This window comes from Dermacentor albipictus, chromosome 4, assembly GCF_038994185.2.
Source record: "Dermacentor albipictus isolate Rhodes 1998 colony chromosome 4, USDA_Dalb.pri_finalv2, whole genome shotgun sequence".
NCBI lineage: Eukaryota > Metazoa > Arthropoda > Arachnida > Ixodida > Ixodidae > Dermacentor > Dermacentor albipictus.
The window spans coordinates 106,671,924-106,686,801 of NC_091824.1; the positions used below are offsets into that span (position 1 = coordinate 106,671,924).

A 14,878-nucleotide genomic window follows, 5' to 3' on the forward strand; every position below is an offset into this window, starting at 1 on the left:
CAGGCATATGGAAAACTTCAGCCTTCCATATATACTTAAGCCTTCCTCACACTCACATGAAGCAGATTGCTGTGACTACTTGAGAAAGGCCGAGCATTTTACTGAAGGAAAAAAAAAACAGTTTTACATACCCAAATGTTTTCGGTCAAATTTGTTTTTAGGCCAATGTAACCTGAGTGTAGGACAAACACAAAAAGAAATCAATGCAAATAAGGACACAAGAGAAACTGTACTCTAAAGTAACTGTAATCTTGTATTCATTCCATTGCTTCACAATTTGTTAGTTTCTTGACGACATCCCTAAGTAAGCGCAATGGCAAGCGGCTTCACAACTTTGGACAGATGAGCATATGAAAAAAAGAAACCTTGTTCGAAGGACCTGTACAAGAAGGCAAAGAGCTGACTGCAGACTCAGCTAATGCCAGTACTTTTGATCAGCAAACAGTAACATTGGTGAACCAACACAATAGTGCCTCCTTTTCTTTTTGTTCGAATGATTTTCCTGATGGCCAAGAACTCCTTTAAATGGCACCAAAATGAAGTAGCCTGCCCAATGTTCACAAAGTCCAGATAACAATTTCGCATATTCACTACACAAAGGTCAAACTTAAGACAGCCCACATTATGTTAATGAATGGTGCGACTTGAAATGCAGAAAACACACAAAAAAAGTGCTGTGCGCTTATTTGACAACTGGTAAAAGCCAGGAAATAGATTACTGTATTCTTGAGCCCGTATAGCCGCACCTGTACATATAAAGGCCAAATTTTTACTAACGCAACCCAGCACAACTGTCAGCCCAGAGCAAAGCTCTGCAAACAATTTTGTTATGAACAATCAGCAACACCCATTTTCACCAGACGGTGCACGGCTTATGGCAACACGGAACGCATTAATTTGCATATTGCCTTCCAGTGCGGCCCCCTGCCAATACAACGTGCACTGCTGCCTAGCCGCACTTGAAGGCAAAATTTGCCAGCAACTCGTCCTTCGAATCTCGTATTTCTGGTGTCGGTCATATGCACGAGAACAGGCTTTTGTTCTAATTGAAACAACTCATTCAATTGACTTTCAGCCCAAATGCCGCAACAAGAAAAACTCTCTAATTAAGATGCCACCCACAAGGAAAAAATAATATTGGTGAAAATCAAGTGGGAACATGCCTTGCCAGACTGCCACTGTTAACCAGTATGCATCAAAACACCTCTACCCTTACTGCTGTCTCATGCTGCTCAAGATGATGGGACAGAAATGCCACCACTGCTGCTGCTGCTTTGCTGTCAGTTTTGTGCGACACGAATGGGAGGAGGAGGAGGTGGTCAAAAGAAACAACAATGAAGTAGAAAAACTTGGATCTAATGTGTGTTTCTAGCTGTGCTTTATGTACAGAAATGTGCAGGTATGTTGTGTGCTGCTTGTGTGCGCATTCGCGAGAGAGAAAAAAAAAAGGTCAAAATTGTTAGCAGGCACCGCAGCTGAGATCCTTAGCTCCAGTTGCGTGCGAGAAGGCCCTCTACTGCTGCTCACAGGCCCATATTCTCATTTTCTTTCTCTCTCGCTCTCTTAAAACTCTGTTATACATTTGACGAGTGACTTCGGCTCTCCATATGTACAGTTTGGTGCATATTGTCAGACTCTCTGAAATTTTTTTCTCTCTCCATCTCTCTCTCTTTTTACAAGAAAAGCAGATTCAGCAGCCTTATGTGAAAACAGTGTCAGAGTTGGGCAGAAAGAATGATAAGACCACAGTAATGGTATGGAGGCCATTACGTTTAAGGACACACCTTCCTGCTCACCACTAAAATGCTCTGAACACTTCTTAAAACTTTTTTTCTTTCAGCCACTATATATATATACACAAAGACAAAAAAAAAAGTGGACCCAAAAGTCGCTACTTACTTTATTCTACATGCACAAGCCTTAGCTTGTGTTAGCCTAGAAGGCCCCTAAAAAATGACAAGCTAATGCTCCTAAACACTTTGTTCTTCCAACTTAGTTTGCCAAGACAAAACCTGCAGCTAGTATCAGATGAATAATTGAAAAAAAGGAAAACACAGGCGCTCTAAAATTTTTAAAAAATAGGGAGGAGGAGAACTGCTGCTAATGCTGAGATAATGCACTGCCCTCGCACATACTTGACCACTGTCCCAGCCAGAAAGAGATAAGTCACTGCATTAAAATTATGCAAAGAAAAACAAAACAATAACACTTCCAACACAAATCACAGAAAGGGTGACGCAGCAGTCTTTAAGACACCAATGGTCGTCGGAGGTGGGGGGAGGGTTGGGGTTGAGGGGGTTCAAGAGTGGCAGCACTTCCCACCAGAACTCGCCGAAAGGCAACACCACATCCGCGACTCATGTTATTGGCAGTGTCCACGCTCAACAACAAGAAGACTTGGAGCACAGGAAGGCGCTATCTGGCACAGCTGTGTCAAAATCCGTCACTTGTGCGTGTGTCTAAGTCTTACAACCAAATGACCTAGAGGAAATGCCATGCCGCGTACGAGCGGGGGGGCCAGTTCGGTCATTGATGCGCATCACTCTAGGTCCGAGACTCTCACCGCACGTCGAGTTCTTCATCTCCAGTCAAATTACATGCACGCACGCACACACACGCATTCACACACACACGTGATGACGAGGGTAAAAAAATGTCATGACGTCCAAGGAAGAGGGAAAGTAACGACGCCCACAGAGTGGACGCCAGAACTACACCACCACATCCTTGCACAGAAATAAGAGAAGGGGAGGATCTCTGCGTGTCACGAGAGATGGCCGGAGGCAGAGGGCAGTCATCACAAAGTAGGCGCCCAGGATCTGCGGCAGACGACACTTATTGCTTGGCAGTTGGGCCCCCCCTTCTCCTCCTCTGATGGGGTCTAGGCCTGTGTCAGTCTTGCATCTTCTCCTTCTGACTCAGCGCAATGTCGGCCAGAGTCGCCAAGCTGCTAGGGAAGTCCTCCTCCATAGGCGCACCTGTGGGTAAGGCATTAACCCTTTATTAACCAATGCCAAGTTGAAAAGAGGCCCCCATATGCTAGGCTTTTGTGCTCTTAAAAAGAAAGTGTTTCAACATATTCACCTGCTTTTTCCTGTACACATGCTAACCATTCCTTACATTATACACCATTATACTGTCAATCCACAGTGTAATGGGGGCAACAGCTGTGCTAGCTTATCAGATATTCGTGAGTTTTGCTGCACGCCCACAATGATAGTGTGGTGGCCTTGCAGTTACATACAAAATTTGCGACACCAGTGTATCTGCACATCAAAATGAGCGGAGCACATGTCTACCACTCACACAGGGCCAAGCTGCCCTTTTCCAAGCAACTGACATATTACCACCAGTCTTCTAAAAGCAGTGGAATGACTCACACTAGATATCACTGTAAAACGTTCCTACTTTTTCTCTTTGCGCACATGTGGCAGACAAGGAGGTTAAAAAAAAGTATTTTGACCAACATCCTCGTATGACACAAAGGGTAAACCTAATGTTACTAAACATTGTTTGAGGATTTTTTCCCTTGTAACTACCAAGCACTGCAAATGTCATTCCACCACATAAAATTGCATTTGTAGGTATGCGCCATCATTTTCAAGTGGTCTGCAAGGATAGTTCCGGTTTCACCAGGCCGGCTGATATTTTTCGGAGCCATGCTCCTTTACCTTAGGAGCTCTAAGTAAACATATGGGAATGATGAAATTGTTTGGCTTAGTCTCACTGCACCAAATTCAAAGTTCTTTTTTTTTCTTTTTTTTTTTAAGCAGAAGTCAACATCTTGCTGCTGATTCTGCCAGTTTTCTGCCTGTGCCTCAAAACTAGTTGTGCGCCCTCATCTCCTTATTCAATGAAGACATTTCACATTCTAATCTTTGCTGAAGGTAATGGGGAAGCACAGTACCACCTACCCTCCTCATCACGTCTCTTCTCAGATTGCATTGAGCCATCATTAACTAGCAACAAGATGGAATCAGTTGAGCAATACTAGCAGCTGTCCATGATGCACATGTAGTGGAAGTCACATAAATCTTCCAAGCATTTTTCATCACTTTCATGTTTCCTCAAAAAAAAGTTCAGCTCGAAGCTTCGAATTCAAGTCACACACCAGTTGCCTTAACAGGCATTAATAGGAGAAGAAAAAACAATTACTGCGGACTCATTTCATTACCTTTGCAGCTACCTGGCTACTATCAACGTCTTAAAGGAACCACTACAGCAGTGGACAAATAGACTCCAAGAGAGCAATGCACTTGCAGCAGCAATATAATAGTAGTTGGTGACAACCTAAGAGAACCTCGTTGATACGATCTCATTTTGTATGATTATGTGGCAACTTTCATTATCTTTCTGTACAAACATTCAGTACGTCCCCAAACTGCGATTGTACGTGTTTTCTGGCCACCAGGTCCCACGTGAACAAGAAAAGGCGTGATGCACACACGATCGAGAGCAGTAGGTACCTGCCACAATAGGTTCCTTGCAGTATTTGCTGCCTGCCTCACACAAAAATGCCACCACGCACTCAGTTTCCTCCGGGTATCAGCAAATATCCTCGAGGTTCATCGTACATCACATTCACAGCTATCACAACCAACTCTATTTCAGCAAACGTCTCCCATTTCACAACGCACGTGGCGTAGTACTGTTGGAAGCTTAATGCATGCTTTTAATAGGCGATAAAAGTGCCACCATTCCTTGCGCTGCAGGCAGCCCAATGGGAGCGTCCTCTTGCACTCTAGCAGCATCATATTCCAGTGCCACCCATCTGCTCAATTTCGCTTTGGCTTCTGATGTGTGTCTTAATACGTTAAGCAGTAGGAAAACAAGAAAGCACGTAATGGGCCGCTTAGGCCCTACCAGCTCAACAAAAGTCTCTCATGCCACGGTCATGCCAAACTGAATGCAAATAAACATAACCTTGCCGAAACAACAAAAACAACTATGTGCATCTTAGGCTGCTCATGCATCTCATGTAGCAATGATTTGTGCGACGCTTCCCGTTATGTAGATATGTCAACTACGGTTGAGCCTTCTACATTCTTTTTGTGCATTCAGGTAGTTTGTTTTCCCAATTAATATGGCTTTTCTCACATCTTGTTTCCTGAAAACATAAGAATGAGATTCTACTGTACACTGCTGTCGAACTCGAAGAGGAATCATATAGGTACCGTAAAAACCGGACTATAGGTCGGACCGGAATATAGGTCGATCCCCCAACTATCGAATTCTCAAAACGAAAAAAAAAAATTTCAATGGCAAAAGTACCGAAAGACATGACACCCTTACCGTGAAACAAAGGCGACTCAGGGGGTTGCACAATGGTGACAGTATTTATTTAAATGCTGCTCGCATGTGCACCTGGGCCAAGTTTTTACCGGTATCGCGCGACCATCGACACGCGTGCTTGTCAACACCTTATTAAGGGCGCTGAGCAGCGAAACAAACGAGATACGCGCATGTGTACACATGCCCTTACTTTCGCTATTTCGCCGCTCCGTGCCGTGATGATAAGGTGCTGACAAACACGCGGGTCGATGGTCGCGCGATACTGTTAAAAATTCGTCAGGTGTACAGTACACAGAAGGGCACGAAGTGCGCAAGCGCTACTCCGAATCAGAGCAACGCCTTTGATCAGAGTCGGATGACGAGTGCTTCTCGCTGCCCAGTCCATAGGCGCGTGCGATCTCTACCGCTTTCAAACGGATGCATTCGGCAGTCACAGGCAGCGATCTTACACGCAGCTCGCGGACGGACTCCGCAACCTTGCCTTCCAGTTCTGCAGTCCGCTGCGATCCGGCACGAAATGACGTTTTCTTTTGGTTGCTGCAAGACGTTGCTTTTGCCTCCGCCACTACCGAATGCTCTTTGTGCCGCCAGGTTGCCGTGGGCTTCCGCGTACTCAATCGCCTTTTTCTTGAAGGCGACGGTGAATTGACGTCGGCTTCCGCTCCCGCTCAATTTGATCAAAATGAAAGTGATGCCTTTAATTAATAGAACTTTGCGACAATGGAAATGCAAAATGCTGGTGCCACAGCGTCGCCACGCCGCCATAGACGCCGCGCTGCTGCTGATGGCGATGGCGAAGGTGGCTGTTTACTTTATCCGCCCATTGTTGCAAGACTTCCGTAGTTTTTCCGCCAATGTCCGGTATATAAGTCGAGGGTCGACTTTTCGCGATGGTTTTTTGAAAAAAAGTTCGACCTATATTCCGGTTTTTATGGTACACTAGCCAATAACATCTAACCGATTCCAAGACATCATGGCAGAGGCTAACTTCTTTCAAATAGAGTCAATTTCTGTTAATTTAATCCTGACGGGACCAACAAAATTTATCTAATTATCCAGCGGGTTGAACTAAACAACATGCAGAAAAAATGCTAAAACACACATCTGATTCATTATGCAGTATTTCCTCGACTCTAACATGCCTCCAAATCAAACGTGTACCCACTTTCAATGTGTCCGACGTAGTAAACTAATGTAGAATGGCATTAAAGCTCCTAAACAAAATAGAAAACTAATGCACACCCAATTTTTTTAGCAACAGAAAATATTGCACAATGGTGGCCGGTTTTCTAAAATCAGCCATATGGTATCTTTAAAGTCAGCTTTGCTGCAATACATATGTGTTATGCGGCAAAGCATGCAAACATTGCGAAGGCAGTTGTGGTTTTGTGTCCGATTGCATCGCACAGGCAATTTTCGGTCAAATTTTCTCTTACAAAAAGGCGGGTGTTAGCATCGGGTAAATACTGTAATCGAACATTGTGAGCTACTGTTACCACTTGAAAATCTTCCTAGGGCAGTCCGAAAATAGGTAAATACCATAATAAAAATTGTGAGCTATGGTTATGGCTTGAAAATCTTCCAGGCCAAAATCGGGTAAATACCGCAATAAAACACTGTGAGCTACGATTGTTGCTTGGAAATCTTCCTAGGGCAGGCCGAAAACAGGCGTTTTCGATGACAGGTGTGACTTGCGTTCACCGCATTAAGTGTACCCTAGCTCAGCCGAGACAGACGCTGCCACTAAAGGGGTCACTATTGAGGTCACAATAGGGGTCAGGCATGTGCGTGGTGACTGGTCATGTTCAAATTATCCAGCGAAGGCCAACTTTAGTATAGAAATAAGTAAAGCTTGGGCCCATGGAAATGCATAGGCACTGACCAGGACTTTTGGCCGGGGTTGAATTAAACAGAGATTGAATTAAACAGAGTCAAATTATGAGAAGTCTACCGTTTCTACATCTCTCGGGAACTATGTATCGGAGTATGAAGGGCAGATGCAATGTGGTTTTGTATGTGGAACTTATATTGCATCTTTTATAGTGCTAAATATTAATTGTAAAATAGGAGATGCAGCCAAGTTGAAGCGACTGGAGCGGTCTGGAGCGGAACTTTGTGCCCAGTTTGGTTGTGCTCCCGTGTTTAGCCCTTTGCGTGTGCCCTCTTTTTACCATGACAGGATTCGATGCATTCATTGTAATAGTACGGCGATTTAAGCAATTTTATATCTGGCAGCAGTTTCAATACACAGAGTCGGAAAGTGGTAAATGCACTGAAATGCTATAACTGATAGATCATTATACAGTAAAACCTCATTAAACCGTACCCGCTTAAACAATAGTTTCGTTTTAAAAGTAGTAAAGCCAAATCCCCGACTCAGCAGCCATTGCACATAATGTGTTTTGTATCCGCATAGATCGTACCAGCTTATTGCGTACATATCGGTTAAGACATAGTGTTTCCACCTTTCGTCCTGCAAACATGGCGGGTGCATCATCTCCATCAAGCGGCCCGGAAGAAAAACAGGCCAAAGAGATCAGAACAATGGCCTCCAAGCGCCCTGTGCGTTTGCACGTGAAGCCACATCAATATCAACATCATTTAAGCGCCGTGCCATAGCATAAAGAACCGTGCTAGAGAGCGTTGTGGCATCGTGAAAACAAGTACTCCTATCATGGCGAAGCTCAGATAAAAAAAGACGCCGGGTGCTCAGCATAGAAGAAAAATTAGACATAGTTCGTGCTATCGAAGCTGACACAAAATGGTCAGCGCTGGCACGCGACAGGGATCAACTGTCGACTATGGCGACTGTGGCTGACTATGGATTTGGAATGCAAAAAAGTAGCTCGGCAGCACTGCTGCAACCGCATAGAGATGTCGGCTACGAGGTTCGACTCTTCACCATCGTTGCCTCTGCTGTTGCCGAAGTGTCGACTAGCGACAGTGATGAGGACAACATGGAGAGCAACAGAACAGGCCTTGCGAGTGTTTGCCGAGAAGAGGGGGCTGGCTGAAAAGCTGGCTTACAGCTTCAGTAAGTTTGGGGCCGCTGTCGTCGCTGCTAGGCCCCCGCGGCATCAAACAAAAATAACACTCTTGTCGCGCAAAGTGAATAAACACTGCATGTCTTTTTACCCTTTCATTGCGCTCTTTCTGAGTTCCATTTTTGACAGGTAAGTGGGCGATCTCATGCTATTTCGGTTAAGCAGTACTACCGCTTAGTGCGCACTTTTCCCGAACTCCGGACAACTATGGTTCAACGAGGTTTCACTGTATCTGGGGTCGTTATAAGTGGGTTCGACTGTATATCGTACTACCGTTCACCGCTACATTAGATATATCGTATGCTGCATCCCTGCAAGTGCAATTATCTTTCTGTCACTCTTCACATCATAAGAAATATACATGCCAGCAAAACGACACTGTTTTGGCAGATGCTGACAAACAAAACATGGAATCTGAAGGGCAGTAGTAAAAATGAGCAAACTGCATCTCTCAAAATATGGATGGCTCGTACACCAGGGGTCTTATTTGCACTCCATAATGATGCATTTGCTTTTGTAAGTTTCGCCGCAACCCAACCGTGTAACGTATTGAATAATATTCATAGTGAAACAACCAAATGCGCAGCAAGCCCTTTCAAGTGCATGAGGTGCACTGCGGTTTTTTGCAGCCTGGAAACGCAAACATTTAGGGTAAGCGTTACTACCACTTTAATGAATATTCTGCACTATGGGTGACTTGTGACGGCAATCTGCAAAAAAATTACAAATAAGTAACCTTCTGACCATTCGATGCGGCAAAAATAGGTAAATTCCCACTTTTCATGATATCAGAAGACTGTTCAAGACATGCAGTTTTCAGGTAAGCTTTATAATGACAGGCACATTTTATAGTTTGAATTATTCATACATCAAACTATATTTCACGATCCCTTTCGAGTTCAATATATCGAAGATGAACTGCAGTACTATGCCAGAATCAAGTAAGAACCTTGGAAAATGCATATTGCAGTACATGCTATTGCATCTGACATCATCCACAATTAAGTGCTGCGTGTGCGCAGCCATGTTGAGGGGTTCGCAGATTTGCGTCTTACTTTGCTGGCACACCGCCGGACTGCTGCAACCCATTCGTTTTGAACAATGCATGTTACTGGATGCCAATGCACAGAAATTGCTTTCTTGTGTTCCTTGGAAGCCCCTCCTAGAATGCATGCATTGCAGGACAATGTGGTTATTCTAAATTAGGGCCGCTAGCCCATCTGCAATGTTGCAGAGGTGTTTCAAGAAATGCAGAATATCAAATACGCAATGGGTTGTACGGAGGACATGTGGTGGTTGACAGACAGTGATAAAGTGCTCTCTAAGAGTTACGACGAGCGACATAAGGTGTGAATAAATCTTTATTTGTGAACCTAAAGTTGGCAGGCTCGCTATTATCCTATTGCCAGAATTGGAGGCACTATGTTTCTTGCTCAAAAATCTAGTGCACGTTATATTTCTACTTAGTTGAGCAGCTCTAATGTCATTTTTACGTTAGCTTTCTACTTTAAACACATAGAGTGTGGGTTCACATTCAATTTATGAGAGTGTTAGAATCAGGCAGATACGGGTTAAACCTCAATATAATAAAGTTGGTAAAATTAGCAATTTTGTTCATTACATCAAAATTTCGATATATTGAACTTCAATTTTTTATGCATATAAGCACTCGCCGATTGGTTTTTCTTGCACAAAAGGGGCCGCAAAAATTTACTTATTATCCTGCAATTAAAGTGAATTTGATTAAAACAAAGAATATTTTATTGAATTTGTGTCTCATGCCACGGTTTCATGCCACATTGATGAAATCTTCATTTCATCTCACTGACTAATTTTACCGCAAATAAAAGTATTTTCAGTAAGTGCGTCGCTCCTGTAACATTCGGATATAAGCAAGTGAGCGATTTTTCGGAGCTGCTCGCTTTTACTAGCAACACCGCTACTTACTCTATAAAACTGACTTATAGGAGTTCTCTTAAACCAATGCATGATGGTGACTGAAATTTTCAACGCCCTGTCAGGACTTGCTCAATTTTTCAGATATGATGCTCGCGAGATATTGCAAAACAGAAAATGTGGCAGTCGTGAATAAAGTTGCTGCAAGTCAGGTTGTCACTTTGCTTGCGTTCAAGCGCTTTTAAAGCGAAGCTTTGTGCACTGTGCCACGTGTCTTGATGCTGCATTGATAGGGCTGTGTGGAAAACGGGTCGGTTCGGTGTCTTACCACTCTGGTTGACGCCCAAGGAGATTTTATGTTGGGAAGCCACGGCAGTGGAATGGATGTGAAGGTTTTGCTTACGCCAATCACCATAGAGCATGGGACCTGCATTTCTTTATTAGGCTATCTATGTGCTGTACGGCCGCTGTCAAGAGAACTTTGGCAGTAAAGCATCAAACCATAAAAGTAATAACTGGCTCTTAAGTTCAAAAACATTGATTTCTTTTGGTATTGAAATTCGTTTTTTTTTTTTTCTGTACGGTTATTCAGACATTTCTTATGGCCCCTTCTGTGTTACTAAGAATTGGTGGACAACTGTACTTTACATAAAATGTCAAACGTCGATGTGGCGAGATTTCAATGTGGCAAGATTTCGATATAACAACGTAAAGTGCCGATTTTACCAGCTTCATTATATTGAGGTTTAACTCTTTCGTTACCACGCCTATTCAAATCGATCACCGGTGATCGATGCTTTAAACGGCCGATTTCGACATGTTGGAATCGTTTCTCGTGCAGCTAGCGCCATCCAGTGGTTAGTCTAGGCAGTGCACTTGTAGAACCAGTTTAAATTTTCCCGCTCTGGCGACGTTCTGATTTTTGATGCGCCTTTTTGAGAACTAATGTGCGCGTGTTGTTGCAAAAGGGGGCGTGGCGGCCGCGCTTGAGAAAAAATACTGCCACTCGTGGTAATTCAGCATTAGCGTCAAATTTTTGTGATCAAAAGGCTCCCAGCAAGTCAAATATTGAATCATATTGTCGGCTTTGTTATCTGGCGGCGTTGAGTGGGGATAATTACCCGAAAATGACGCCAGCTATTCACTGGTGAGCTTTGACTTGGAGTCCGGGTGGTTTTATTCCACGAAAACGCATTCCTTAAGGTCCGCCGCATGTCCAACATGTATACCTAGCCTTTACAGCCAGTTTGCAGCAGTTTTGGTTTCGCTTCTCTTGTTAAATCCGCCAGAGGGCCGCATCCGGTGTTACTATCGCAACAACGCCAGTCGCTCCGGTCTCTGCCACGGCGTCGTCGTCGGACGCAACTGCGCCGCGCGGAAAGCGTTCTGCTCGAAAGTATTCTTCACCCGCACCTGATTTTAGTGACGAGGATTCGAGCTTCGAGTCCGAAGATGACAGTACTTCTGCTTCAAGCTCTGACGGCGACGATGTTTCGAGTCAGCCCGGGACATCCGCAGCTGCTCACCGGTGAGTTACCTTTACGGCCTTGAGCAGTCACCGGCGTCGCGCGCGCTTATCTGCCGACCTTTGTGCACAAGCTTAGAGCTATTCTTGCTATCTGCAGGGTCCGTACGTCGCTAGGCCAGGATGTGCTGCCACCGGCTGTGAAGAAACTTCAGTTCACGCCAACAAGGCCGCCCGGAGCACATCTCGGCCCAGCACTTCGGAGCAGCGCAAGACGCTTTACAACGGCGCGCGATTTTTTCCTCCTGTTCTTCACCGCAGAAGTAATAAATACGATCTGCAAGAACACGAATAAATATGCTTGGATGCATATTTTGGAGCTTCCAAGCTATGCTGAAAGAGATGGGTCGTGGAAGGAAGTGACTCCCGACGAACTAGTGAAGTTCATTGGACTGCTCATTTATATGGGCATTGTGAACGTGCCACGCATCCACCTTTACTGGAATACCAGTAGGCTTTTTTCAGGGCTTCTTCCTCGGAACGTTATGCCAAGGAGACGGTTTTCTGCACTTCTGCGCTTCCTAAGTGTCACTGATCCGGAGGCGACTACTGTAGCTACGCACGGCAGGCTGCACCGCGTATTGTGGCTTCTGCAACACGTGAACACTACATCAGCAGAACTTTTTCAACCTGCGCGGAACCTCTCTGTGGATGAAAGAATGGTCAAATCGAAAGGAAGATCGGGTATTCGGCAATACATGCGGGACAAAATTGTAAAGTGGGGATATAAATTGTGGGTGCTTGCTGATTCGCAGACTGGCTATTCCGTTCAATTTTATGTGTACGCAGGCAAACGGGAAACAGCTAGTGCAAGTGGACTAGCATTTGATGTGGTGACACAACTGTGCGATAAATACCTCAATCAAGGATATGTCATCTACATGGACAACTTTTACACATCTGCGTCTCTCTTTGCTCACCTGCTAAATCGCAAAACCCTCGCTTGTGGCACGACACGTAAAGATCGTCGGTGCTTCCCATCTGAATTGAAGGACGTGTCATGGGAGAAAAAGGCAAAGAGAGGTGATGTTCGGTGGCTCCGACGGAACAACATCCTGTATTTGCAATGGAAGGACAGGAAGGTTGTTCACATGATGTCAACAGCGCACACTGCCAACAGGCATGTTACAGCCACAAGGAAAGAGAGAAGAGGCGGCGTGTGGACTATCATCCCAATCGAAAAGCCGGTGCTGATTGACGACTATAATTCCGGGATGCTTGGAGTTGATAAGTCCGATCAGCTGATTGCATCCTATAACGTTTTGATGAAGTGCGTGAGGTGGTGGAAGACGCTCTTCTTTCATTGTATTGACATGGCTGTTGTGAATAGCTTCATTCTTTTTCAAGAGCACCGCCAGCAACACCTCTCAACACCGGAATTGCAGAGGAGTGCCCACTTCGACCAACTTTCTTTTCGGATGGAGCTCACCCAACAGCTGCTCGAGCTTGATGATGAAGAGGTTCCCAGAGTACATCCTGTCCCAAAAGAAGTGCCGCACCATCCGCAAAAGATGCCGAAAAGGCGAAACTGCAGGATGTGCTATCAGGAACGCAAAATCGAACAAAAGACAAACGTTTTCTGCGAAAACTGCGAAGTGCACCTGTGCCTCACGAAAACGCGCAACTGCTTCACCGCATGGCACGAGCGCTGAAGCTGTTCCCGGCCTTTAGTTTTTTTTATGTAGCTGAAGAACGACGCGGTACAGAGAATTAATTTTTTTAGACAGTATTCCTGAGTCATTGATCTTCAAAATGTATATTCTAAATTTTCTTTCTTAATAATGTGTATGTAGATATTGTGCCTTTTCTTTCTTGTTTTTATCAACTCGCCACAAAAATGGCACTTTTCCGAATTTTTTGTATGTTCCCTAATAAATTGTTTGCTTTGTAACTTATGTTTTTGGAAAGAGCATTTCATTATGTGCAATTTGGCATGCTGCAACGTGTTCTGGAATATTATTTGTACTGGCAAAAAAATTTCTTCAGAGACCTATGAAAAACGGCCATTTTCTCACGGTAACGAAAGAGTTAATGGTACATACAGAGACCACTATGCTCAGTCGCTGCAATGCTTCACTCGTGCCTGACATAATATGCAGGCATATGTAACCATGCATCTTTCTCTGCAAATCCACCTGAGGACACAGTGAACCATACCATCCAAGTAAACCACCAGCCCAATAAAGGCTCTTACTATACATCCTTTATGAAGGAGGCCCTTTGCACAATGGAATGAAAAAATTATTGCAAAAAAAACTGGCATACATGGGAAAGGAACAAGATCTTTTCAATGCGTTTAACACCACAATATGCGTTTGCAAAAGTTGGAGGCAGATGGTGCATTTTCGCAGCAGGCAAACTGTTTCCCTCAAGATAGGTGGTACAACCTTGTGTGCATATCTACAGAATTTATCAAATGTAGGAGTGTTCCGATTGGCTAACGGAAATGGCTACCACTCATCAATGTGGACAGCGTGATGATGAAAAAAGTTTGTGAATATTAACCCTGAGCTATTTGGAAGCCGAACAGAGATCCCAATGCAAGGTTTCCAGCTGGTCTTCTTTGTAGGTACTGGCGAAATCCAATGACACTTAGCTTTGATGACCTGATCACAAGCAACATATTCTTCATGTCACAGCCAATGGGGATGAGCAAAATTTCCAACCACAGAAAATTTTGTTCTAAAAATTATTACCAGTAGGAATTCCACGCTGCTGCTATGTCAGCTTGCATTCCCGCGCTTTTATCGCAGAAGCTAGCTCTGGCCAGAGCCACCTTAAACCACTCCACTATCTATATAAACGCTTGCCATGCGTGTAGACTTGGTGCAAGTGGGCTGCTTTCTTTACAAAGTGCCTTCTTCATCATCCGCTCCTTTCTGTAAGACTTCGGTCCCCAAAGTAAGTCAATAAGGTAACCAAAAATTTCAGTAATGGGAGCACCTTTGCGTCTCTTCCGCTTGTCCTTCTTGGGGCTGGTCCGTCCGGCATCCTCCGATTCTTCCTCCTCACCGCTATGCCATTCTCTCACTCCATTCTCCTCAGTAGACTCCGAGGCGCCCGCATGGTCGGACTCTGTCCCTGAGTCATCGGCCTTGCAGTCTGTAATGGTTTCCCACAG

The 14,878-nt window shown here is 44.5% G+C and overlaps 2 protein-coding genes across 5 annotated transcripts in view; one reads left to right on the plus strand and one right to left on the minus strand.

Annotated features, from left to right (window-relative positions):
* Positions 1–228: 228 nt before the first annotated feature.
* Positions 229–14,878, minus strand: part of bbx (bobby sox) — a 280,573-nt gene continuing 265,923 nt past the window's right edge. For all 4 annotated transcript variants that reach the window (XM_065455224.1, XM_065455225.1, XM_065455227.1 and 1 more), the window contains 2 exons: positions 14,701–14,859; positions 229–2,978 (listed from right to left, as the gene is read on the minus strand). In XM_065455224.1, coding sequence (XP_065311296.1) covers positions 2,893–2,978; positions 14,701–14,859 — 245 coding nt within the window. In that variant the 3' untranslated portion in view covers positions 229–2,892. The remainder of the gene's footprint in view (positions 2,979–14,700; positions 14,860–14,878) is intronic.
* On the plus strand, positions 12,045–13,721 carry LOC139059678 (piggyBac transposable element-derived protein 4-like). The gene has a single exon (XM_070538111.1). The coding sequence runs from the start codon at positions 12,063–12,065 to the stop codon at positions 13,407–13,409; it is 1,347 nt and encodes a 448-aa protein (XP_070394212.1). The 5' UTR covers positions 12,045–12,062; the 3' UTR covers positions 13,410–13,721.